Consider the following 25,331-nt stretch of genomic DNA (forward strand, 5'->3'; position numbering starts at 1 on the left):
ACACGTGTCACTTACCCAAATCGACTAATCTGCGGCTATCAAATACTACATACAAGAAAGGCAAAGGCGAATTTCATTGATCAAATATCCCAACCATCCAGAACCACATCCTCTACAGAATTACAAAACTAAGATACTAGTTCGTGTAGTTAACAGGGCAATTCGCATCTGCCAAGATTTTACTGATAAGAATAGCCAAAACTTACTAAGCTTCTGTCAGTAACCTTGAAACAAACAAAAAAAATTTGTTCGTACTCAGAAGGCTTAATAGATACAATTTACATGCCCTCACAATTTCCTAACTTTTTGAGTTGCACCAAGTTTTTTCGGAGACGACGTGGAGGATGATGAAGACAACCCAGAAAGGTTCAACTCAGCCTTGTCCTTGTTAAAGGCCTTGTGTACTTCCTCCTTAAGCTCCATGAAACGCACCCTCTTTATTTTCTGCTCGTCAGAGGTGCCCATCTCAAGGTAGAACAAATCAGGAAGGTCGTCCTCAATGAACTTATCCAGGACTTCCGAGCAATGAGGGAAATAGAATCTACCCAAATCGACTGCCACAATATGACAAGAAGGCTCAGAAGAGAATAACTATGATAGTATGAACTTTTTATTCTTTCGACCAAGACGTGGCTAATTTTAAGTCTTGCTAACTTGGATATGAATTCTAATAACCATAAGTTCACTGAAAAAAAGAAGAATCAACCAACACTCTGCAATTCAACCAGAATATAGATAAAAGCATGCATTTACCTGTTTTCATTAGGGCTTCCAACCTAGAATGGAGTCTTTTGTTCTGCACAGTGGGAGTCTCATTTAAATCAACCTCCATCAAATTCCCACTTGAGCCTTTCGATGAAGAGCGCCCAGCAAACTCAGAGGTTGTCTCAGCATGGGCAATGACCATAGCTAGCTTGGCTTCAGCCGGGAATAACAATCGTGCAAATGCCACTGCAATAAATAATTCAATTTAGGTCTTATCTAACAAGTGAAAGATATCATGTCATAGACTCAGAGGCACACTAAACCAATCAAAAGAAGAAATACGAAAGGAAAAAGGTTGAAATTCAGAAGGCTACATGTCTACACCCAAAGTCTAAAAGAGATGACATTGCAAACTAGAATGGAAAGAATATAATAGCCTGGATAAAGCTATATGTTTTATGTCAACCACGCATTGATATATGCCATAGGAAGGGTAATGGACCGAAGCAAAAATATCAATATGTGCCCTTGACACGAGGCTCAATAATTAACTTGTACTATGAAGATAACAAGAGGATAAATACCTCATTTTGGTAGATAGCACTCCGGGTGCAGGAAAAATATAACTTGCAACAAGAGAGTTAATAAAAGATAAAAGAAAAAATTCATTGGTTTAAGATCTCAAAGCAAATATTATGTTTCCTTCCTGGGAGAAAAAAAAACAGAAGAGTTTCTGGAGGAAAAACCTAGTGACTATCACCTGCCACCACTATGCCTTTACTAATCAATTGGGAAGGCCTTAGAAATGTTACCTCTATTCTCCAGGTTCAGCAATTTCATGTGCAGATCATCAGGCATTATTTGGGAAGATATTGATGTAACTCCAGCCATTGGATTCCTACGCATTTCCCTCTCTAGAACATCAATGCATATTCGGTCCTTGTTTGCTTCTTGCCCCTGCTCTGTTTTTGAATGATAATCCTTTGGCCTTGTCAACCTCCGGCAAATACTAACAGCACTCTGACCATCTGATGTCAGCTCTGATGCACGAGCTCCTTTAGTCAGAAGCAATACTATAATTGATGGCTCTTTGCGCATCACAGCAATGTGAAGTACTGTGTAACCCCGAGAATTCCGGAGGTTAACATCAGCTAGACCCAGACCAAGCACTTCAGTCACAACCTTAGGATCGCAGTAAGCCGCAGCATAATGGAGAGCATTGGCTTCATCTAAGGTTATAGCAGACTCCTTTAAAAGAAGTTTCACAAGTTCAACATCATCTGAGTCCAACGCCTTATGTATTCTCCTGATTCTCTTTTCATGCAAAGGGTCCACTGCTGGCATGTTTGGGTCACAGTCTTGCTGAGAATTGCGGCGAAGAATTTTAATTTTCTCAATAACCTCATCAGGAAGTCCCTTCTCAAGCGAGATGCTATCAATATCCGATCGTGCCACTCTCTCTATACACTGAGCGATGAGCTGACTCAACTGACAATGGAAAGCAACTACAAGGATTGGGATAACATCGTCTGCCAGAGCTTTCCCAACAAAATTAAGAAGGCGTCGCTGCCAATACATAGATAACCAAATCAGAACAATTCCATTTTTCTTATCAAATAAATGAGCAATCTATCTTAACATTCTATAAACAAGTTGGATAGAAAAAATAGGACTAAATTTACAAAACCATGTTTCATAAAAAGCCACCAAAACAACATTATACCCCTACCACTACATTAATGTAAGCTTGAAGGGAAAAATTGGTTTATTAAGTGATATATAGATATTGAAGGATTAATGGTACCAGGTACATGAGATGATAACAATTCGTGGGGTGACATCAATTACTTTAGTTTAACTAGCATGCCCCAGAAAATCGAGGTAAAAAAGAAGATTAATTCTTTTCAAAACTGCTCTACACTTTTGTAGCCAAGAACTCAAAAAATAAAGTCAAGCAGTTTAAACCATTAGAAATTTGTGGGGTGACTTCAATCACCTCATCCACTACAATGGTTCAACCATTAGTAACAACAGAAATCAATAAAAAGAAAGTGACCTTCACTCATGCCCAGCTCCACAGAAATCATGAACTCTAGAGTTGACTGATGGCATAATGTGATAACAATCTTGATCAGAAATTCAAAATAACAGAACACCAACCTGGAATATCGAAACCAGATCAGGCATTTGGAAAATGGAAGAAGCGTACATCAACTCCACGACGAAATTAATAGCAGGTCTACACGCGTCATGGGCACATACATTGTGAACACAGGTTGACACCTCCATGGGAGAAGGCTTCAACTTTCCAGTATACACATAGCTCAAAAAAACCAAGAAGGCTTCATATCCAACATCGCCATAAGGCAGCAAATCACTCATACAGTACTTTGGTCTGCTTTCCTTCCCAGAAGACCCCTTTTTTTGCTTGAATAGATCGCAGAAAAAACTACTCCTAGAAGCCAATATACATCGGTGAACGCCAACAGAAATCCCCTCAACTATGATATCAGCATCACTATAATCACAGCCAGAATCAACCAAGAGCTGCTCCAAATTAGAACTAAGCTTGCTCAAACTGATGACTTCAAGACTAGGCACGGATTCAGAACCAGAGGAAGAAAAGTTGTGGCTTATTGAACCATTAGATATATGGGATGATGAAGTAAAGCTTAAAGAGGATGATGGTTCAGATGAATTAGCCATTAATCTACTTCAGACCTATAGGTGGAGCCTAGGATGTATCAGCGTCAAGCTTAATCACATAACCCATTGATTGAAGATATTAACATCTAAACTAGCTATAGCCCTTGAAGAATAAGACCCCAAACGCTTTCTAATTCTAAGAACACAAGCTCTTGTGATCCTGATGATTGATATGGTAAAGACCTATAAGATGAAGTGTTTTGAAGAAGGGAAAAAGTAAGAGAAACAGAGTACTAAAAATAAACTAAATAAAAGGGGAAGATCCAATATGATGACAAATTATAAATTTACAATTTTTAACACTCAAGAAATATAAAACTATCACAAATTGGGACTTTTACTCTTCAATTTTGAAAGGTTGGAATCATTGAAATGACATAAACATAATACACGAATTTGAGCTGAATAGCAAGACCTACTATCTCAAACTGAGATAAGTTTGTTATGACAAATGCCTAAACACTGACTGACCACAATACCACTAAAAAAAAAGTTGGTTCAAAATTGCTATGCTCAAGCTTCCAAAGTGGAATTACAGACAAAATCTACAGAACTAGATTAAGGAAGGTAAAGATCTACTAATAACAGTAAAAACCAAATTGGGCATCCACTATATTCTATGTTGTATTTTTAATACTGTCTAACAGAACATACTACAGATTCAACAAAAGAGATGTATGAAAATTAATCAAATCTCACCTGATTTTCAAAACCCAGATGAAGATAACAAGTTAAAACCAAAGAAGGACGTATCTTAGGACAATTGTGACAAAAACCCAAAATTTCCCACAAGAAAAAGAAGCAAACTTTCAACCATATCAACCACTCAGAAATACCACATCCCAAGATTGACGACAAAGAGGAAAGAGGACAACAACAGAGAGATGGGATGCAAAAGGGTACGAGTCATATCCAAGTCCGAATGAGGGTCCGAAATTTCATTTTTCGTTTTCAAAGCAACAGCGTCAGAGAACAGAGAGAGAGGTTTGAGAGTAAGAAGAAGGAGAGAAATTTCGTTAGAGGAGATGAAGTCGCTTTGGTGACGATTGAGATGGCATCAGCGATCCCAGCTGGGCTAGGGTGACGCAGACGATGTCGTCAGCCAGTTGTTGTAACTTGTAAATTAGTGAAGTTGTTTTCTTTTTCTCTGCAATTTGCACTGTGGGAAAATGGGAAAACCATCATCCCGATACAGTAGTTTATTGCTTCTTTTATAAATTGGGTGAGAACGAGAAAGAGAGAGGGACAAGAGGCCAAAGACAGATTTGGTTGTCGGCGCCAGACCAATGAATCAAAAGCAAAGATGTCACAGTTCTATTTAAAATAGCAAAGGAAAAGCCACAGCAATTCTTGACTGCTTCCATGAAAATAGTGTGAAAACTCTTGAAAGCATGGTGCCTTGGGCTTAAGCATCCCAATTTTGAGAACTTTCCAGTTTTATTTCTTGTTTACCAAAAAATAAACATGTACAATTAAATTGCACATGTGTAAGTGTATGTAATGATGTTATTGGGCCACATTAAGCTGCAAAAGATGAGAGAATCTTATCTAGTCAATACCCAAGCATTGCATCTCTTTTTCTTTTCCAAGTTTTGAATGGAGTAAGTCATGAAATTACTATCATTGCTACGTTATCCCATAAAATATCTCACATAGAAATGTTCTCTATGAAATCACTATCTATCGCTTATTTCATGGGGCTACGTTATCTCATAATATAAAGTACTTTTACATACAGTGACGGACCTATTAAAAGGAGGTGCAGATCACATTCCTTTCTAGAAAAACCATACAGTGTTTCAAATTGCCCATTTTCAGTTAATGGTGATGCACTTTAGGTGTACAGATTACTTTATTTCCGTTGAAACTTTCATTTATTTTTATGTTACTCCATTACATAAATTTACAATGTAAATAAGGAAGTATCCCCTATTTGGATTCAAATAAAAATACTAGAAAATCAAATTCCCACCAAATCAAAATATGGAAAATCGATTTAGACTAAAAATGATGGCTCATGAAGTCAATATATATTTCATAATAAAATCCCATAAAATCAAGTTTTCTTATTTGATGTGTAAGGAATAAAAGCCGTAAAAAATTATCTTGAGAAAATGATTATTTCGAAAAACTAATTTTTATTCTTAGTCAATATTTCTATATAAAACAATTTTTCATGTAGGATATGAATGCATGAAGGGATCTAAGGTCAATCTAAATAAAAAGCCTTAGATGTACAATCCACAAAGAGTTTTTAATCTTTCAAAATTGCACCTCCGCTAAAAAATTCATGAGTTTGCTGCTCATATATATAGAAATATTATCTTATTAGACTATAAATTTGAATTATGAATTAAGTTGACTATTGTCTAAAGGCATGATACAAATCTACGACTCAACAAAAATTACGTTGGCACCCTGGAAAAAAGAACAAAAAGAAGAACATTATATATATGTATATATATATATATAACTTTTCACCCATTAGTTTGTTGGGGTTTAGTTTTCTCACATATATTTGCATGCACACTGGGGAAATGCTACATAATTATAGAGCTACCAAGTCAACATGTACTTTAAGTAATATCACTTCTTTGTCTAGCAAAAGAGATATTAGTACAATTATTTGTGGAAGATAGGTATTAAGAGTGATGAATGGCTAGTGTGAAAGGCATCTGTGTGACTTGCATGTAAATCTTCATCATTTGGTCATCATCAACAAACACCACCTCCATGACTTGCTTGGCTAAATGTTTAGCTTTATGAAGCATCTTTTTTATATCATATTTGACCGACCAATTATTTCACAACATGTGGTTATATGGAATTTATAAAAGGAGCCCACTGAGGCCCATAAAACAATCATCAACAATAGGTTAGCCTTTGGCAAACTAAAATGTCGATCCGGTTATAGAAGGCTCATGTTGAACCAAGCTCGATATGGACAAGTGGCGGCATCTCAAGCGATGCCCACAGTCGCACATTAAAACTATAACTAAAGGTCACTCACCTTGGACCTCTATAAATAGGGCACAAGTCCCAAAAAAAGGTAACAATAATATTCGGCTACTTAGTTCTTATGCTGTCTAAATTACTATTCACTTTGTATTTAAGCTAACTTAAACATTTGAGAGCATTCAGTCGGTATCACACCGGTACTCCACCAATACTCAAGGTCTTATCATTGCTCTTTATCTTGCAGATCATCCACATCTGCCGAAAGGCCTCACAAGACCGAAAGTGATTATCCATTTTTAGGCATCAATGCATCTTTTATTTGCTATTCCAACCTGTTGTTTTAATTTCGGTTGACTAGGACTCTTCTCCCATATTTCATAGCACTCCCATATATCCCACAAAGTTTTTAATTTCAAACTTAAGCGATATTGGAGATACTTCAGAAAAAAATTATGTTTATTTTGTTTATTTCACTTGACTTTTAATTTCTACTGTCAAAATAACTAGGGACCCAAAGTAGAGTAGAGTAAAAATCCTGAATCAGTGTGATTTTTAATAAAATAAAGTAAAAGGGACTCAAATGGAGATAAATCAAGTAGAAGAAATATTGACTCGAAATTCTTTACAACAAAATAGGAGTAAAAATAGGGTAAATTAATTTCTCCTATAGACTTCTAAAGAATTCTCGATTGTTTTTATAAGAAAATTCGGTTTGGTCACATTTCTAGTGTCTTATTATTATTATTTTTAAATGTCCTCAAATAATTTAAAGACTTTGAACATTGTCTGAATAACGGCTATTATTTGCTTGGCCCAAACCAAAAGCTTAAACGGTCTGAATGAACCGGAAAACCGTTGGACTAAACCGGTTCAGATAAAGTAAAAAGTTGGAGAATTAACAATAGTGAATTGGCAAAGTTGGGCAAAGATGAAGACATGGCAAAAGAGCTAAGCCAAAGAACAAGACAATGGTAGAGAGTAAGAGAGTGGAAGCACATCGAGAAATGAAAGGAGGAGAAGAAAAGACTGTGAAACCATTAAGCCTCCTCCCCATGACTCATCATGAGCATTATTGGCCTCCATTTTTGTCTTTTCTATTTTGTTTCTTCCATTTTTATTATATTATATGGTTTTTTCTTAGTCTATTTACATTAACTTTTGCATGTGACATTGACCATGACTCCATTAAGCTACTGTGCAGCATGTCATGCATTGCAATTATGTTATCAATGTTCCAAGGTCAAACACATATGAATGGTTAGATTTTCACCAAATAATGAGGCACATCCATTTTCATCTTATGAGGAGGCTTTGTTTAAGTTTGATTATAGCACCTAAAATCTCATTTGTGGGGGACAAGAAAACACGAATGATTCAAAATCTAAATTTGGGTTAAGGTAACCAAGATTATTGGATTTGTTGTGAAAATAAACGTATCAAATGGGGTATTTATTAAAATAGATCAGACGTGACATTTTTCTATACTAATACTGTGTTTCATTTTGAGCTTAGAGTAAAATGAAAATTTTAACGCAATAATATTGGATATAAGCAACATCAACACAGAATACTATAAGCTCTCGTCCAGACTCAACATATCAATCTATAATAGCTCAACTCTCATCTCATCTAAACCTTTCTGATTTTGATGTTTGATTACTAAAAATGTACCTAAATTATGTACTTTACAAATAACTTATTTGAACAGCTGGAATTTGAATTGTGTGTTCCAACTCAATTAAGCAGCTCACAGATTCCAAAATTCAAAATATGCTGCTCTTTCTTGTTGGATTTCTTTTTTGGTGAATTCTTGTTTGATATTTTGATCTTAAAATAAAACATTTTTCATGGAACAACTAAAACCCGGTCCAATTTCAAACCGGTTCAGTGCCCACCCTTAAATTAAAAGGCAGGTCGACGGTAAACGTCTAAAAAGAATCAGCCGACACCAGTCTTTGTCCTCATTTCTGTCTTGTTTATCTTCTATGGCAATAGCTGTCTTTTGTATACTTTCTGGTTTTGGGAGAATGTCAGTGAAGCTTTTCACAAACTCGTCTTTGCTTCAAACCCAAATCCAATTATCCACCAAAAAATGTCCTCCTTACAAGAATTGCTCACAGATGAAAGACTTGAACTTGGAAAAAAGTACCCAAAAAGCCCAAAACCAGTGAAACACAGAGAAAGAGTTGCACCAGACGAATCTATAGGTCTGCTGCCTATATACATCTGCCATGGTCGAAAAAGTTACGACTTTTCCAACCACGAGGCTCAGAAGCCTGCCATGAGAAAAGGGTCGTCTAGAAGGGTGAGTTCTACTTCAGAGAGATCAAATTCCAAGTCACTGGTTTCAGAGAGTTCCAGAACTAATGAGCGTGCCATTGATGAAGTTGCCACCAGAGCTGTGATTTCTATACTTAGTGGTTGTGCAGGCCGGTATATAAAGGATGAAGCTTTCCGGGAAACAATCTGGGAAAAATGCAGTTGTTGTTTGGAGAGAAAGAAAAAGGATGAGGACAATGAGATGTTTGCAAACTTGGAATTGGGTATTGAAAGCATTAACAAGTTGGTGGAAGATCAATGGTCATCAAATAAGGAATTAAGGAAGAAAACAATAAGGAATTCGATTCGGGTTTTGAGCATTGTTGCTTCCTTAAACTCTAGCAAGTCCAAAAATGGTTCAACATGTGGAACACCCAATTCACATCTCTCTGCTTGTGCTCAGCTCTACTTGGCAATTGCTTACAAGATTGAGAAAAATGACCCGGTTTCGGCTAGGCATTTACTTCAAGTGTTCTGTGATTCACCGGTTTTAGCTCGAACCCATTTGCTTCCTGATCTTTGGGAGCATTTCTTTCTTCCACATCTTCTTCATGTGAAGATTTGGTATGCCAAGGAAGCTGATGGTCTTTCAAACTCAGAGGACCCTGAGAGGGAGAAGAAAATGAAAGCCATAACCAAGGTCTATAATGACCAAATGGATATGGGAACTACACAGTTTGCTCTGTACTACAAAGAGTGGCTTAAAGTTGGGGTTGAGGCCCCTCCTCCTGTTCCTCCTAATATACCTATACCTTCAATATCCAGTTGCAGATCATCAAGAAGGAGATCATCTGATTCTTACACTTCACATTCCTCATTAAACAAAAATTTGTAAGTAACACTAATCCATGGATACATTTTAATCATTTCTTGCAAAACATTCAGAAAGTATATTTAACTTGCAGTTTGTGTTGTAATTGTGTATCTTGTTTCATGATTTCTAAAATCACTAAAGATACCGAGCCGTATTTGGCCCCACGCTTGAACGAAGATCACTAGACCTCCTTTATGATCGAAATGGAGTTTCTAATGCTACTTGGGGTTTGCATGAGGAGGAGGGAAATCTGTGGGCAGATGAAGATAATTACAACAATCTCAGTTATGTTCATGTGGGTAACTCTGTCTTCATCTCAATTCTCCACCCTTCATTTTTGCAATAATTGAATGTTGCAGTGGAGAATTCACATTATTTCTGACTTTGGCAGAGAGGGGGCAGGACTGGACGAAGGTCATCCAGCCAAAATCATAGAAATCCAAAAACTGAGTTTTGGCCTGAGCCTGAGACGCAGAAATCAGACTATTTTGGATTCTTTAGGTGCCAGAATGGACCAACCGAATGCTTGGTGAACAGGAACCTTATTGTCAAAAGTAATTCAATCCGGAAAGAAGACAATTCCCATCTTCCTTCAAGCAATTTAAGCAGTGCTATTAGCACTATTTACTCCTCGGATAATCTAATGGATTGCGAAATTGCAATTCGTGTAATTACTAAAGCTTGGTTGGACTCACATGGTGATCCTGTCATTGAAGCTGAGTTAGCAAAGGCACCTGTTATCCAGGGAATGCTGGAGGTGTTGTTTGCTTCCACCGACGATGAAATTTTGGAATTAGTCATATCAGTGTTAGCTGAATTTGTAGCAAGAAATGAGATGAACAGACATATTATACTGACTTCAGATCCACAGCTTGAAATTTTCATGAGACTTCTAAGAAGTAGTGGTCTATTTTTGAAAGCTGCCATTCTGCTTTACCTGTTAAAGCCAAAGGCAAAACAGATGATATCAATTGATTGGGTGGCACTAGTCCTTCGAGTGCTAGAGTTCGGAGATCAGTTGCAGACCCTATTCACGGTTCAATGCAGTCCTCAAGTGGCAGCATTGTACCTCTTGGACCAGCTTCTTACTGGTTTTGATAAAGACAGAAACTTAGAGAATGCTAGACAGGTGGTTTCTCTAGGGGGGTTGAGCCTTCTAGTGACACAAATTGAGAGAGGGGATACTCATGAGAGGAACAATACTGCTTCCATCATTTCGCGTTGTGTTCGAGCTGATGGAAGCTGTCGAAACTACTTAGCTGATTTTCTCAACAAGGCTTCTCTTCTTGAACTCATTATACTTGGAAATGGCAGTAACTCTGCTGGCTCCGCAGTTGCTTTATTGATCGAAATACTCTGCCTTAGTAGGTATGGATTTATCTTTTTATCTTTTTACCTTTTTGAGTCTTCTGGTTATATTTTCATGTTCTATTTACATTTTGATCAACTAAATGATTCTTCTCAGACGAAAGAAGATCAATGAAATCCTTGATGGACTGAAAGAAGGATATGGTGGGTTTAACACAATGCAAATTTTGTTGGTCCATCTCCAAAGAGCTGCACCTGAAGAACGTCCACTAATTGCAGCCATTTTACTACAGCTTGATCTTATGGTAAATCCATTGTTAGTGTTTATGCATCCTTCTCATAGAAATGGTTGCTTAAAATTTAAACTTTTTTCAACTTTTGGCAACCAAAATGTTCACCTAAGTAAATCAATCTTTGCTCTGGACTTTTAATTTATATCTTGAATAGTTCCCATATGGAGTAGCAGTTTTGTTGCAGGGAGACCCCTTCAGGAGCAGTGTATATAGAGAAGAAGCCATTGAAGCAATTATAGCAGCTTTAAATTGTCAAACATGTCATGAAAAAGTCCAGGAAAGATCAGCAAGTGCTCTCTTAATGTTGGGAGGCTGGTTTTCTTACACAGGAGAGGCATCAACAGAACATAGGCTTTTACAACAAGCAGGTTTCAGTTATTGGCCAAGGGCTTCATATCACTTCAAAGAAAATGTTATAGATGGTTTTGTACACTCAGTAAGCTTTCTATTACACTAAACCAGCTGAGATTTATCAATCTATGAAAAAAAACAAATACTGACAATAATTTTACGTGATCCAAAAATTAGAACGAAGATGGAGAAGCAACAGAAAATTGGCAAAGGAAAGCAGCCATTGTCCTATTCAAAAGTGGCAATAAGAAACTATTGGTGGCTCTTTCAGATTCAATAGCAAATGGCGTTCCAAGTTTAGCCCGAGCAAGCCTTGTCACTGTTTCATGGATGAGTAGCTTTCTAAATACAGTTGGAGATGACAATTTGAGGACCATGGCATGCTCAATTCTTGTGCCTCAGTTGCTAGAATCACTGAATTATGACAGAGATGTAGAGGAAAGAGTACTTGCTTCATACTCATTACTGAGTCTTGCAAAAAGTTCAGGTACATTTTTCCATACAGAAAACCACAAGGGAAGATACAATCATACAAATTTCTTGCAATCCTAAGCTTAATGCTTTGTTTTTCTTGCTTGTTTTGAAATCAAGAATTTAATTAATTTGTTTGTTGCAGCTCATGAATATGTCCCCATGCTCTCATCAGTAGACAAAGAATTGCTCAGCAAACTTAAAAATCTCTCCTTAGTGACATGGACAGCTAATGAGCTTATTTCAATCATCACAAGCAATTAATCAAGGCATCAATCACTTTGAGACCTAGAATTTGCTCCACATGAATGAAATACCAGAAAATGAATTGAATCTTCCTTGGAGGCAAGTTTAGCAGTGCTGGGATTGGAGTGTCTCTCTACTGGGTCCCTTTTTCTTTTTCCTTTTTCTTTTTTTGAGTGTGTGCATGTACTCCCCATATTTCTTTGTTATGGTTTTCTTTGTTCCATAAATGGCTATTTTTGTATGGTGCAGCATATTTGCGGTAAAAAAGATTATTTATCCAACCAAGAATGATGAGTACAGAACAGAGCCTGGTATAAATTTTTTTTTTTTTTAGGACCTTTCTTAACTAGTATACTAAACTCACACGCACTACATGGATGCTAGGACTCGAACTCAGGACCTTCCTAGGGGAGCAATTGTTCCAAACCACTATACTAGTGGGTGTTTTACAGCCTGGTATAAATTGTCATTTTCCTATTATTATTCTTTCAAAATTATTAACTAAACCACAAAATTAGTTACATAAGTAGAAAAATCAATTCACTAATCTAAACCATCACCAGATGCAAGTCCCCAAAATTACCAACAACCCAATCTCAACTCTCAACCTGTCCGTCCAAATAGCAAGTTGGCCCATACAGCTATGATTTTAGAGCGGTTCCTCTATGATTTCATCATTGGGCCCTCCCCCCCCACCCCAATCCAATCTTTTATCCCAAATGCAACCAATGACAGGAGTCTGGAGTATGTGTGAAATCCTGCAGTTCTTGATAAGTTGCTCTGAAAGCAACCCAAAGAACAAATTCAATTTTGGTTTGTGAATTTATGGCACATATATCTTTCTGCCATTGTCCTTATATTATAACAAAGGGCATCTCCAAGTTGAAAGCCAACGGCATAAAAGGCAATGCCAACTAACAGAAACAACAATCTTCCAAGCTTATATGTCGGTAGATAACCTGCACATTTCAGTGGTCCCCCAGCCCCAAGAGGAATTTAATTTCACATATTGGCCAAATCTCAAAAACAAGTGAAAAAATATGCATTAACTTGCACCACAGTTTCAATTAGATCATCTTTGAACTCCCAAGAATCCAAGGAAAGGACCACAAGTACAGACACTTCCAATCCAACAGATCTGCAAGCAAAAAAAACAGAGGGAGAGCCATGAAAAGAACCGAACTCTAAAATATTATACTATTATAGTTTCAAAGGTAAGTACCAAACCTGGTTAGAAACTCTGCATTAGCCTGAAACACCACCCTGCATTCATGGAATGAGTAATACAATAATATCAATGCAACTTGAAATAAGCCAGCTAATAGAATCAATACGTGGTCTTTATTTCTTTCTGATCCAAAAACAACAGCCCTGAAGACAAAATATAGAGGCTGGACCCTACTTCTGAATCAAAGCCTGCAATCGTATGAATAAAATGGGATGAGAAGAACAGCTTGAAACAAAAATATCCATTCTTAATTAATTGTGTTTTGGATCCAAGACCTCATGAAACATTCAAAGGTATTAGCTCATTATAATCATGTTTTGTTTAAGTTATAATCGTAAGATTTTCGAGTTGATCATCGTGTTCAGGTTGACCCAAATGGATGAAATGAACGGAAAGTTTAACATCAACATTCACTTATTTACAAGTTCTTACTTATTCAATATTTGTACAATAAAAATTCACTTCATCCTAAATATAGTTATCAAATACTTAAAAAAGATTAATCTTATGATTATATAATTACTCTATAATGCATATTAGAAAATTGAAAAATGAATTATAAAATGGTTATTGCATTAGCGAATTATCGTATTCAAGTTTGACTGTCGTGTGCAGAATTGTCACCCCTAGAAACAACACGACACTAAAAAAACCAACAACGTAAAGTAATAAAAAATTTATCAACTTCTCAAGAAAAAAATAAAATCTGTATAAAAAAAATTTATGTGTCAAAATATTTACCTTTCACGTCACTATGTGGCACTTTCATAAGTTATGCAAATAAGCATTGCCTAGGTTCGAACAGATATTCAAACCACAATATTAAATAACATTCAAACTGATATAAAAAGCCTGATATCAAACTACAGTATTTTGTAATTCTCAATTCGTACATCACACACTAGAAAGAAACACAAAGAAACCCAACACTACAAAGACTTACAACTGACTAGATCCTCTCAGAGTAATTGAGAACCCCTTGGGCACACAGAATGTTCAACACACAAACAGTCAAATTAAAATACTTAAATAACACACAGACACTACGCAGTAGAGAAAATGCTGATCATAACATTTCGACACAAAAAAGAAATAAACACCCATTAGATTCACGCACAAACTCCTTTTCAGGAGATTGGAGTTGCGCCAGGGTTTGCCAAGTTACGCCTTCATGTTCCACAAAAGAGAGATCACAGGATCATGCTTACACCTTCATATGAAAAACATTGTGTTTTCCAGGTCAGCATGCAGTTTGTAAAACCTTTTCTCTAGAGAAGCCACTGATAGTGGTGACGATGCTGAGGATGACGATGAGGAGGAGGAGGATGCTGAAGCTGGAGACTGTCCCTCTATACTCTCATGGTATAATCGCCCTCTATATGCCACAAGGTCAGCATAGTACACCGGTGGGACCAACGATACCGGTTTAGGACACCTTGCAAACGTGAAGCACAAGTCATATATGAGCTTCTGCAATTGGTCAGAAGTAAACCTGTGTTCATCCCAAAGAACACGGTAGCATGTGGGTTTGCTTGTTCCAAGGGCTCCATAATGACTGCAGAGATAGAAGTCAAACTCAAATGGGTGCACGATTATTGTGTCCACAACAGTTCCCGGTAATACGTTGCCTGTGGAACTACCATCCCTCATACTCTCCGGAAAGAGACGAGTATGGTGCCGTTTCTGGGCAACAATTAGTGTGATGGTTGGATAGTATTTTATACCTCCCAAAGCCATCTTCAGATCTAGTAACTCTTCATTGAGAACCATATCAAACTGGCCCTCACTGACTCCGTCACGGAAGACAACAATTTTGTCCGGCTTGACTTTATTCAATAGCTCATATGTTTCAACAAGCTCCAGACACATGTCTCCAAAATTCAATATCTTCTCAGTGCGATGGTACTGGGGTCGGACTCGTGCAGCATAACAATTCGCGGCAGGCCAGTTTACAGTGGCAACAACAGCTGCAATTGATGGACTTGTCGTGTTCCGCGCAGCAGGATGATTCACATCAGCCCCCACAAACATATCATGGCCTGCACCCCCAAAGAGGGGAAGCCGATCACTTAGCTCAACATTACTGCCTCCAAGCTTGGCATTGATCTTAAGGGCAAGATTTGAAAGATACTGGTCATTTGCTTTGTTAGCCATATTTGACAAGCAGCACTGCGTCACTATACCAATTTGAGTCTCAGAGATCCACTTCAGATACATGTGACCAGGATCTCTTCGAGCCATTACACAAACAAGTAACTGTAAATGGCCTTTGCTTTTTTTGTATGCCTGTTCATTAATGCTTTCAAGCAGCTGACGAAGCATCTGAACACTAGTGAATGGTCTCATGGAAGTGGCTTCGTACAAAACAGGCTCTCCCATTCTGATTCCCAGTTTGTTGCACTTTGTGATGAGCTTTGGGATGAATTGATTAGGGTCCAGACAGAATCGATCATAACCGCTGAAGTCAAGTACAGCCCAGCGACCGATTGGTTTTCCTTCCACTAGAGACTTCCCAACCAGATTCCAATGGCATTTCTCTCGGTCAACTGTTACCGCAGTCATCTTGCCATCAGAAGAAGGACCCAACTTCAACTTAGGTGGGACAATGACACGCCCTGTTACTGGTGTCATATTCATGTTGACTTCAATTCCAAAATTCTCAATGATGCCACCACTGCCAATAACAAAAGAATCAGGATCATAATTAATAATGCAGTTTTTTTATGTAGAATTAAGTTAATGAAAATGGTAAAACTATCTCCCTATTCATCTTTAGTTTAAAAAGATATTGATGATTCAATATGCTTAGACACTACAAACACGGAGTTTATCTACAACCAATTTACATGTGCATGCCACAGAGATCTGTACACTTCATTAATTAAGTTAACACCACTACATGTTCATAAATGGCATTAGAGCAGAATACTAGTTCTCAGCCTTCAGAGAAGTGAACTGCCTGCTAACTAAAATCATACACATTAATTGTGTTCCGTGCAAGTGGAACAATGAAGTCATGAAAGCTCAAGTAAACAACAGTGGAAGTTTGATAACAATCAAACTTCACTAGGCAAAAATAAAGGACATAAAATAGCTTACCCACAAGGTCCATCACCAGATTGTACCATGCCACATATCATGTTCTCTCTAACCTTTGGTGAAGCCAATGACATGTCCTTCAGCTTGATAGCTGCATTTCAGTCCAAATTCTCCTTTGGATACCTTTGCCCCTCAACTAAGACACAGAACTCCAGCGGTGTATAGTTCTTCCTACCATTTTTCCCCAAATCCAAGCAGGGAATGTTTTTGTACTGGATCTCCTGGTATTTTTCCCTGAAATAATCAAGCAGCCTAACTTTATTAGGTGGACACTGGCCATCTATGTCTGCGGCATCAAATGTAATGTCTCCTGCATTCTCATCAGTCAGCCCCTTGATGATGTACTTTTGCTTGGTTCTAAGGTGAGTCACAGTAACTTTCAATCCCATCAGTACATCCACAACCTCTCTCCTAAACCTCTTGAGATTGTTTAAATCAAAGCCCCTGATCCGCTCTTGCAGAAAATCTATAACCGGCAGGCGCTTATAAAATGCCAAGACTGAGTAGTCAAGACACAAGTCAGGACCCTGGGAAGTCAGCCTTGTGCTTTGCTGAAACCCTCTAAATGCAGCAATACCATGTCCAAGGTCATCGTTTTGGTTTGATGTTGCGGGGTAAAAGCTTCGCCCAACAGAAACCAAGCACCTAGTTGGATTTTCTTTCATCAGCAAATCCATACCCTGCAATATATCACGATGGATAGACAACACGTGGCCACTATAGTACTCCTTCAACTTGCAAAGCTTGAGCTCATTTACCAAATTTATGGTAACTATGTATGAACTGAACCGCGTGCCTTCTTCCTCAGAAACCTCCACCTTAAATGAGCCGGTGGGCAATGGCACTGCACTGAAGATGTTCTTTCCACCATCATATGCGGTACTTGACAAGGGAAAATCCGAAGGATGATCAGAGGATAACTTCTTCCTAATTGCAGAGAGTTCAGACTTGGACATTTTCACAGGACGGCCATTTTTAGCAGGCTTCTCTGGCTTGACATCAACATCGTAGTGCCTTATAATACTCTCAGGATTGTACGAGAGATTAAAATGATTAGCATGAAGCCTAGTAGTTCGGATAGATTTTGTGCCTCCATTATCAGGCCGTCTCACAGGGAGTTTTTTGTCTGCTTCATCCAAAGAAGGCGAAGAAAGTGCCTGTTTCGAAATTTCCAGAGATTGCATTCTAGGAACAAGAGTATCTGTGAAGAAAAAAGAACAAACAAAAGGTGTTATTACCAAGCCTCATTATTTATGTAAATCCAAATGGCTAGACCAACGGTAGCTAAAAACTGACATTTAGGAATAAAAATGCAACGGCTTCATTCACAGCCTATATGATATGATCAGTAGTGCAAATTTCAATTGTATCTCAAAAAGGACCCAGAATGAAGAAGGAAAAAAAAATACCAGGAGTAGGAGAGTTGATTGGGGCTGGAGATACAGCAGGAGAGGCTGCTCTGGTGGAAGCGGGACTATTCCATGGAGAAGGCCTCCCTTGCTGGCCCCAACTCTCACTCGGTTGTTGTTGATACTGCTGCTGCTGCTGCTGCGGCTGTTGTTGTTGATGGTGGTACTGGGACCCACCACCACCATGACCGCCATAACCACCTCTTCCTCTTTCTCCTCCTCCTCCTCCTCCACTTCCTCTGCCGTCGCCACCATAATCACCTCTTTCACCACCATTACTGCTGCCTCTACGTCTTCCTCTGTTTCCACCACCACCTCTTTCCATTGGAGAAATCGGGAGCAAACTCAAAAACGATCGAAGAGAAAACTTGCCTCAAATTCGTACTCTCTCAATTCACAAAAATCAGAAATGAGTCTGTGATCAAGATGAGAAGTTGGTTCCTTATAAAGGGTGGTGGGTGGAATGACGATCTTGTCCCTGCGCGATTGCCTTAGTCACGAAGTGCCTTAGTCACGAAGGAATCAACCAAGAAGGAGACGCGGGAGTGGGAGCGGTTGGAAAATGGTTTTGGATTTTTGGTGGAAAGTCCAGAAGCTTCCATGGAACAGAGAGGAATCTGCTTCATCTTTCTTTTTTGCCAAAGGGTTGCATGAGGAACTGTATTTGATACGTTTCGCTTGTATTCGCTCACTCTTTGTCCCGCCCTTTCTTTTTTAAGATAATGCTTCCAAGTTCCCTTCTTTAAAAATACAAAAAAAATGGTTCCCTTCTTGCCTAGCTCAACCACAACCACGTGTCTTTTTTAATTCTCAATTCTTTTTAATTTCTTACCCAAGTTAAAATTTGAAATCTTTTGCGACCCTTTGCAACTCCTTACAATCCCCCTCCAGCCAAAACAATAGGGAACATAACCTTTTTATGATATATATATATATATATATTTTTTTGTATTTTTTTGTTTTGCTAAAAATAAGTAGCGAGGAAAAAATTCACACATAGTAACATGAAAGCTTGAATTCATGATCACTTGAGAGCACAACAAAGAAGCTATTCAACTAACACCTTATGGATTCTTAAAATTTTATTTTAGGATATTAAGGGCCCGTTCGGTAATGTTTTTAGAGCTTGTTTTCTGTTTTTGTTTCCTGTTTTTCACAAAAACACGTTCGGTGCATCGTTTTCGTTTTCCCTCACAAAACGTTTTCTGAAAACAAATCTGACTTTGTGAACAAAAGTTGAAAATGAAAAAAAGTTGTTTTCAGTGATTTCATTTTCAGTGTTTTCCGAAGACACAAGAATGCATCCCATCAACAACTCTAGCTCTCTCTCTTGACAACCAATAAACCCACCAACAGGAACAACACCCATCTTCTCCGACCCAAAATAAACAAATCTGCAAATTAAGAAAAAAAAAATACAGAGGAAGAAGAAGAAAAAAACAGAGACAAGAAGAAGAACCACCACAAACCCAACTCAACCACCATCATCACCCAATCAAACCATCACAACCATTAATTAGTGGATCAAGAGAGAGAGAGAGAGATGGGTGGGTGTATGGGATTCATGCCATGGAAGGAAGGAGGAGTGGGTGTGGCCTGGGAAGGAAAGGAAGAAGAAAAGAGGAAGAAAATGAGAAAAAAGAAATGGCCTGGGGAAGAAAAGGAAGAAGAAAAGGGGAAGAAAGTAGGAAAGAGGAAGAAAAAGAGAAAAAAGAAGCAGCCATGTGAAGGAAAAGAAGAAGAAAAAAGGAGGAAAGAGAGAAAAGGAGAAAAAGAAGAAAAAGAAAAAAAAAAAAAGGAGATAAGGTAGTTTTTGAGCTTAAATTTTTTTCATTGTTTACAATAATTTTAGCCTCTAAAAATATCATAATTAAAAAAAATTAGAACTGAAATTAGCAAAAATACACCTGAAAAACAATTGTACTCAGACACGTTTTCATTGTTTTTGTTTTCTAAAGATATTTTCTAATTAATCTACCAGACGCATTTTCATTTCTTGAAAATGCAAATTTGTTTTCTTGTTTTCATTCTCAAAATATTCTCAGAAAACATTCTCCGAAAACGTTACCAAATGGGCATTAACATTTTTGGATCAAGCAAATTTTGAGTGACAGAGAGAGTAAAACACATAATGAAAAACATCAACAGATTTCTGAACACAAAATTAGAATAGTCTCATTATGACCACAAGTGACAATCACGGTCAAGAACGAAAAAAATATATCCCTTCATCACCAATTTTGAGGTTAAAAAACACTATTAATTTGTAATTACGCCACATTACTAGATAAGGACGAGTTCCTCCTTAAATTCACACATAAGAAATAAACACCCATTAGATTCACGCACAAACTCCTTTTGAGGAGGTTGGAGTTGCGCCCGGGTTTGCGAAGTTACAAAACCATATCCTTCATTTTCCACAAAAGAGAGATCACGGGATCATGCTTCAACCTTCATACGAAAAACATTATGTTTTCCAGGTCAGCATGCAGTTTGTAAAACCTTTCCTCTAGAGAAGCCACTAATAGTGGTGATGATGCTGAGGATGAGGATGATGATGAGGAGGATGCTGAAGCTGGAGACTGTCCCTCCATACTCTCATAGTATAATCGCCCTCTATATGCCACAAGGTCAGCATAGTACACCGGTGGGACCAACGAAACCGGTTTAGTACACCTTGCAAACGTGAAGCACAAGTCATATATGAGCTTCTGCAAGTGGTCAGAAGTAAACCTGTGTTCATCCCAAAGAACATGATAGTGTGTGGGTTTGCTTGTTCCAAGGGCTCCATAATGACTGCAGAGATAGAAGTCAAACTCAAATGGGTGCACGATTATTGTGTCCACAACAGTTCCCGGTAATACATTGCCCGTGGAACTACCATCCCTCATACTCTCCGGAAAGAGACGAGTATGATGCCGTTTCTGAGCAACAATTAGTGTGATGGTGGGATAGTATTTTATACCTCCCAAAGCCCTCTTCAGATCTAGTAACTCTTCATTGAGAACCATATCAAACTGGCCCTCACTGACTCCATCACGGAAGACAACAATTTTGTCCGGCTTGACTTTATTCAATCGCTCATAAGTTTCAACAAGCTCCAGACACATGTCTCCAAAATTCAATATCTTCTCAGTGCGATGGTACTGGGGTCGGACTCGTGCAGCATAACGATTCGCGGCAGGCCAGTTTACAGTGGCAACAACAGCTGCAATTGATGGACTTGTCGTGTTCCGTGCAGCAGGATGATTCACATCAGCCCCCACAAACATAACATGGCCTGCACCCCCAAAGGGGGGAAGCCGATCACTTAGCTCAACATTACTGCCTCCAAGCTTGGCATTGATCTTAAGTGCAAGATTTGAAAGATACTGGTCATTTGCTTTGTTAGCCATATTTGACAAGCAGCACTGCGTCACTATACCAATTTGAGTCTCAGAGATCCACTTCAGATACTTGTAACCAGGATCTCTTCGAGCCATTACACAAACAAGTAATTGTAAATGGCCTTTGCTTTTTTTGTATGCCTGTTCATTAATGCTTTCAAGCAGCTGACGAAGCATTTGAACACTAGCGAATGGTCTCATGGAAGTGGCTTCGTACAAAACAGGCTCTCCCATTCTGATTCCCAGTTTGTTGCACTTTGCAATGAGCTTTGGGATGAATTGATTAGGATCCAGACAGAATCGATCATAACTGCTGAAGTCAAGTACAGCCCAGTGACTGATTGGTTTTCCTTCCACTAGAGACTTCCCAACAAGATTCCAATGGCATTTCTCCCGGTCAACTGTTACCTTAGTCATCCTGCCATCAGAAGAAGGACCCAACTTCAACTCAGGTGGGACAATGACACGCCCTGTTACTGGTGTCATATTCTTGTTGACTACAATTCCAAAATTCCCAATGATGCCACCACTGCCAATAACAAAAGAATAAAATTCATAATTAATCACTGCAGTCTTATGCAGAATTAAGCTACTAAAAATGGTAATAACATCACCCTATTAATAAGCATCTTTTGTGCATACAAGATGTTGATATTCAAAATGCTTAGATTCACTGCAACCACTGAGTTTATCTACAACCCATTTACTTGTGCAAGCTACAGAAACATATAAACTATCATTAATTAAGTTAATACAATTACATGGGAAACAATTCCACTATCACGAGCATGTTCATAAATAGTATTAGAGCAGAATACTAGTTCTCAGCCTTCAGACAAGTGAACTGCCTGCTAACTGATATCATACACACTAATTGTGTTCCATGCAAAAGGAACAATGAAGTCATGAAAGCTCAAGTAAACAACAGCGGAAGTCCAATAACAGTCAAACTTCACTAGGCAAAAATAAACAAAAAATAAAGGACATAAATTTACTTACCCACAAGGTCCATCCTCAGATTGTACCATGCCACGTATCATGTTCTCTCTAATCTCTGGTGAAGCCAATGACATGTCCTTCAGCTTGATAGCTGCATTTCTGTCCAAATTCTCCTTTGGATACCTTTGCCCCTCAACTAAGACACAGAACTCCATCGGTGTATCGTTCTTCCTACCATTTTTCCCCAAATCCAAGCAGGGAATGTTTTTGTACTGGATCTCCTTGTATTTTTCACTGAAATAATCAAGAAGTCTAAGTTTCCTAGGTGGACACTGGCCATCTATATCTACAGCATCAAATGTAATATCTCCTGCATTCTTATCAGTCAGCCCCTTGATGATGTACTTTTGCTTGGTTTTCCGGTGAGTCACAGTAACTTTCAATCCCCTCAATACATCCACAACCTCTCTCCTGAACCTAGTGAAATCTTTTAAAGTAAAACCCCTTATCTGCTGTTGGAGAAAATCTATAACTGGCATGCGCTTATGAAATGCCAAGACTGAGTAGTCAAGACACAAAGCAGGACCCTGGGAAGTCAGCCTTAAGCTATGCTGAAACCCTCTAAATGCAGCAATACCATGTCCAAGGTCATCGTTTTCATTAGATTCAGCAGGGTAAAAGTTTCGCCCAACAGAAACCAAGCACCTAGTTGGATTTTCTTTCATCACCAAATCCATACCCTGCAATATATCACGAGGGATAGACAGCACGTGGCCACTCAAGTACTCCTTCAACTTGCAAAGCTTGAGCTCATTTACAAACTTTATGGTAAATATGTATGAACTGAACCGTGTGTCTTCTTCCGCAGGAACCTCCACCTTAAATGATCCAGTGGGCAACGGCACTGCACTGAAGATGTTTTTTTCACCATCATATGCTGTTCTTAACAAGGGAAAATTCGAAGGATTATCAGAGGATAACTTCTTCCTGATTGCAGAGAGTTCGTACTTCGACATTTTCACAGGACGGCCATTCTTAGCAGGGTTCTCTGGCTTGACATCAACATCATAGTGCCTTATAATACTCTCAGGATTGTATGAGAGATTAAAATGGTTGGCACGAAGCCTAGTAGTTCGGATAGCTTTTGTGCCTCCATCATCAGGCCGTTTCACTGGGAGTTTTTTGTCTGTATTGTCCAAAGAAGATGAAGGAGGTGTCTGTTTCAAAATTTCCAGAGCTTGCACTCTGGGAACAAGAGTATCTGTGAAGAAAAAAGAACAAACAAAATGTGTTATAATCACCAAGCCTCATTATTTATGTAAATTCAAATGGTTAGACTCTCTGTAGCAACAAGCTAACATTAAATAGTAACCCAAAAAAAGAAATTCCACTCAACACATTTATGCAGAACTCTTAGGTTTTTCACATAATGAGACTCGAAATCAAATTGTTTATCGAAGGTAAACAGTCTCTTAGTAAAATCAACCAAATGCTTGATTTATCACCACAATAATCTCTTAGTTAAAGCAAAGTAGTGTAAGCAATAAGCACATGATTTATCACCAAAATAATCTCTTAGTTAAAGCAAAGTAGTGTAAGCAATAAACACATGATTTATCACCACAATCTCATTATCTACATCCAATACACAACACATGATAAAAAAATCATGAATTCAAAACAATAAAACTTGATCAAATCAAAATTAGAGATTCAAAATGCAACGGCTTACTCTCCAAAGTAAACATTGCCTCACAGTCTACGATATTATCAGTTGCACAAGTTCCAATTGTATCTCAAAAAGGGCCCAGAATGAACAAGAAAAAAGCGTACCAGGAGTAGGAGAATTGATCGGGGCTGGAGATGCAGGAGCAGCCACTCTGGGCCCCCACGCAGCCACACGAGGAGTAGGAGAGTTGATCGATGCTGGAGATGCCGGAGAAGCCTCTCTGGGCCCCCACGCAGCCATACCAGGAGGAGTAGGAGAGCTGATCGGTGCCGGAGATGGAGAAGCCGCTCTGGGCCCCCACGCTCTGTTGGGAGCGGAAGTGCTCCATGGAGATGGCCTCCCTGACGGGCCCCAAGTCTGATTCGGTTGTTGTTGTTGATGATACTGCTGCTGCGGCGGAGGTGGTTGTTGATGGTGATACTGGGACCCACCACCATGACCGCCATAAACACCTCTTCCTCTCTCTCCTCCTCCTCCTCCACCTCTATTTCCACTTCCTCTGCCGTAGCCACCATAATCACCTATGTCACCACCACCACCACCATTACTGCTGCCTCTACCTCTTCCTCTTCCTCTACCTCTGTTTCCACCGCCACCTCTTTCCATTGGAGAATCGGGAGCAAACTCAAAAACAATCGAAGAGAAAACTTGCCTCAAATCGGTACTCTCTGAATTCACATAAACCAAAAATGTAGGGACTGTAAAGGGGGGGAGTTGTTCCTTTATAAAGGGTGTTGGGAGAAATGACGATCTTGTCCCTGCGCGATTGTCTTAGTCACGAAGGAGTCAACCAGGAAGGAGACGTGTGAGTGGGAGCGGTTGGAAAATGGTCTTGGATTTTTGGTGTAAAGTCCAGAAGCTTCGATGGAACAGAGAGCGTGGGTGGGTCCCGCTTTGGCACTTGCTGTGAAATCGGACAAAGGAAAGGAATGCTTGCCTTAGGACGGAGGATTTAATGACATTCTCTTTCTATCTCATCTTTCTTTTTTCCTTTTTTTTCAATTATGTTTTTTGGGACTGATTTCTTCCTATTATTACGATTCCGATTTCTACCAAAAAAAAAACGATAGATTCGATTTCAGGTTTTATTCTTATTATTCGTTGTATGAAATGAATATTATATCTAATCAAGTAATTGACACATTCCTTAAATTATTAGTAGCCTCTCTGTTAAATTATTAGGATTCTCTAGCTGATAGAGTTTGGGTTTCCTTGTTTCTAGGATTGTAGTGGTTTGAAGTCATGCATAATAATCCCTACTCTTAAGGGACAAGTTATTTTCTGTTTAGACTTAGTCATGTACCACGACTCTAGGACTGTAAAGTCGTGGGTTGTTATTTCCCTTCCTGTTTGATGTAAAGCTATTATAT

General features: G+C 38.6%; 4 protein-coding genes across 6 annotated transcripts; 1 reads left to right on the plus strand and 3 right to left on the minus strand.

Moving 5' to 3' along the window:
* Window positions 1-50: 50 nt before the first annotated feature.
* Window positions 51-4,502, minus strand: LOC103325355 (BTB/POZ domain and ankyrin repeat-containing protein NPR1). 2 transcript variants are annotated; one of them, XM_089048164.1, is made up of 5 exons: window positions 4,111-4,429; window positions 2,866-3,594; window positions 1,518-2,271; window positions 754-951; window positions 51-554 (listed from the first exon to the last, which is right to left on the minus strand). In XM_089048164.1, exons 2-5 carry the CDS (start codon window positions 3,409-3,411, stop codon window positions 289-291), a joined length of 1,764 nt encoding a protein of 587 aa, XP_088904290.1. In that variant the 5' UTR covers window positions 3,412-3,594; window positions 4,111-4,429; the 3' UTR covers window positions 51-288. The 2 variants fall into 2 exon arrangements, with proteins under 2 accessions (XP_088904290.1, XP_008225741.1); XM_008227519.3 differs by having other exon boundaries at window positions 2,866-4,502.
* A 3,822-nt stretch (window positions 4,503-8,324) lies between these two features.
* On the plus strand, window positions 8,325-12,459 carry LOC103325356 (putative E3 ubiquitin-protein ligase LIN). 2 transcript variants are annotated; one of them, XM_008227520.2, is made up of 7 exons: window positions 8,325-9,519; window positions 9,644-9,797; window positions 9,894-10,870; window positions 10,968-11,115; window positions 11,258-11,539; window positions 11,632-11,941; window positions 12,071-12,459. In XM_008227520.2, exons 1-7 carry the CDS (start codon window positions 8,462-8,464, stop codon window positions 12,187-12,189), a joined length of 3,048 nt encoding a protein of 1,015 aa, XP_008225742.2. In that variant the 5' UTR covers window positions 8,325-8,461; the 3' UTR covers window positions 12,190-12,459. The 2 variants fall into 2 exon arrangements, with proteins under 2 accessions (XP_008225742.2, XP_008225743.2); XM_008227521.2 differs by having other exon boundaries at window positions 8,326-9,519; window positions 11,288-11,539.
* A 1,796-nt stretch (window positions 12,460-14,255) lies between these two features.
* LOC103325409 (protein argonaute 2-like) lies at window positions 14,256-18,532 on the minus strand. The gene is given in 3 exon segments (XM_089049426.1): window positions 14,256-16,073; window positions 16,499-17,699; window positions 17,908-18,532. Coding segments are annotated over 3 exon segments (2,988 nt in total). The 5' UTR covers window positions 18,233-18,532; the 3' UTR covers window positions 14,256-14,611.
* A 1,524-nt stretch (window positions 18,533-20,056) lies between these two features.
* On the minus strand, window positions 20,057-24,659 carry LOC103325357 (protein argonaute 2). Its single transcript, XM_008227523.3, has 3 exons — window positions 24,066-24,659; window positions 22,293-23,493; window positions 20,057-21,822 (listed from the first exon to the last, which is right to left on the minus strand). Exons 1-3 carry the CDS (start codon window positions 24,565-24,567, stop codon window positions 20,361-20,363), a joined length of 3,165 nt encoding a protein of 1,054 aa, XP_008225745.2. The 5' UTR covers window positions 24,568-24,659; the 3' UTR covers window positions 20,057-20,360.
* Window positions 24,660-25,331: the final 672 nt, after the last annotated feature.

Source organism: Prunus mume, linkage group LG3 (genome assembly GCF_029339155.1).
Source record: "Prunus mume cultivar Tortuosa linkage group LG3, ASM2933915v1, whole genome shotgun sequence".
NCBI lineage: Eukaryota > Viridiplantae > Streptophyta > Magnoliopsida > Rosales > Rosaceae > Prunus > Prunus mume.